General features: G+C 55.6%; 1 protein-coding gene across 7 annotated transcripts in view; it reads right to left on the reverse strand.

Annotated features, from left to right (window-relative positions):
- LOC119338786 (YTH domain-containing protein ECT4-like) overlaps positions 1-1611 on the reverse strand; it is a 30685-nt gene that overhangs the window by 11271 nt on the left and 17803 nt on the right. For 3 of the 7 annotated variants that reach the window (XM_037611018.1, XM_037611020.1, XM_037611021.1), the window contains 2 exons: positions 507-589; positions 326-437 (listed from right to left, as the gene is read on the reverse strand). Coding sequence is in view for 2 of the 7 variants with exons in the window: in XM_037611022.1 (XP_037466919.1) it covers positions 224-437; positions 507-589 (297 nt within the window). In the remaining 5 variants the exon portion in view is untranslated. Of the gene's footprint in view, positions 1-223; positions 438-506; positions 590-1611 lie in introns of all 7 variants that reach the window. The other 4 variants (XM_037611017.1, XM_037611022.1, XM_037611019.1 and 1 more) reach the window with 2 other exon arrangements.

The raw sequence follows: 1611 nt of genomic DNA on the forward strand, positions 1-1611 counted from the left end.
CCGGCGCGGGGGGCGGCGGCAGGGTCGCCGGCGGAAGGCCCGACAGGGAGAGGGTGGGGGGAGGCGACGGCGGCGCCGTGGCGGCGGCGGTGGAGTCGCCCGCGGAATCGCCCGAGACCGCCATCAGAGGTCAAAGTCACGTTGTTTCCAGCGCAACGACCTAGATAACAGACTTACCGCAAAAGAAACCCCCGTGTTGGGTCAATTGGCATCATTGTCTCACCCTGTGATACTGGAGTAGGAGAGCCTAAATATGGCATGTCAGGCTGTAACGGTTGCTGGTAGCAAGGACCCGAGGAGAACTGCTGAGGAGAGTAGAGCTGACCATTTCCACTAACACCAGCTGATACTGGTGTCGAGATAGGAGAATAATGAGCATAAGGGTCATAGCCATAGCCACCATGGTACATCATGGAAGGGTCCTCGTTGTATATAACCTTCAAAAATGTCAAACTGAGAAAAAGAAGACGTCACATAAATTATTGACAACCAGAAAATCAACTTACCGCTGGACCCACTTCCAATCCATCAACACTCGTATAGGGAGGATATACATCGCATTCGTTTGGAAGGTTCTCATATCCTGTACCTGCTCATATCATGTCACAGACCAAACATTATCATTCATCAACTCAAGAGAAAAGTTCCAAAATTTAGGAGACATTAAAATCCTGACGCTGACGCAGAGAAATCGGTCAATTCAAGGCGGAGATGCAGGCGGCGTTCCAGATGAGCGATCTTGGACTTCTCTCCTACTTCCTCGGCATCGATATGTGCCAGGACGCCAGCGGCGTGACGATCGCCCAGTCCGCATACGCCGACAGGATCGTCGATAAGGGCGGGATGACAGAGTGCAATCCCTTGTCAGACGCCGATGGAGGCCCACCTGAAGCAGAGCAAGACGAGCGCTGCAGCACCAACGGACGCCACCGAGTACTGAAGCATCTTCGGCAGCCTGCGATACCTTGTTCACACCCGACCTGACATCGCCTACGTTGTGGGCTACGTGGGCAGGTTCATGGAAGCGCCCACTGTCAAACACCTCGCAGCGGTCAAGCACATCCTCAGGTATGTAGCCGGGGCACGTGATCTCGGCTGCCATTCTCCTCCGAGGCGCTCCGGTGAAGCACGCCGTTGCGGCTATAGCAACGGCGACATGGCCGGGGACGTCAACGACCGCAAGAGCACGGCGGCTGCCCTGTTCTTCCTCGGCGACAGCCCCATCAGCTGAAAATCGCAGAAGCAGAAGGTGGTGGCCCTCTCTTCATGCGAAGCTGAGTACATCGCGACCACGACAGCCGTCTGCAGGGGCAATTGGCAGGCTCATTTGCCCGCCGACATCACCGGCAAGGGGATCACAACACCAACTCTTCGGGTGGACAAAAAGTCCGCCATTTCCCTCTGCAAAACCCCGGTCCTCCATGACGACAGCAAGCACATCAACTTCCGCTACCACTACATCCGTCAGTGCGTAGGAGCAGAAGATCGCTGTGGAGTTCATCGGGACTGAGGAGCAGCTCGCTGACATTCTGACAGAGCCCCTGAGCCGCATCAGGTTTCTCCAGTGGCATGACAAGTCGGCATGATCAACATAAGGTAGGTGTGACAAGT

This window comes from Triticum dicoccoides, chromosome 7B (genome assembly GCF_002162155.2).
Source record: "Triticum dicoccoides isolate Atlit2015 ecotype Zavitan chromosome 7B, WEW_v2.0, whole genome shotgun sequence".
In the NCBI taxonomy this organism is placed as follows: domain Eukaryota; kingdom Viridiplantae; phylum Streptophyta; class Magnoliopsida; order Poales; family Poaceae; genus Triticum; species Triticum dicoccoides.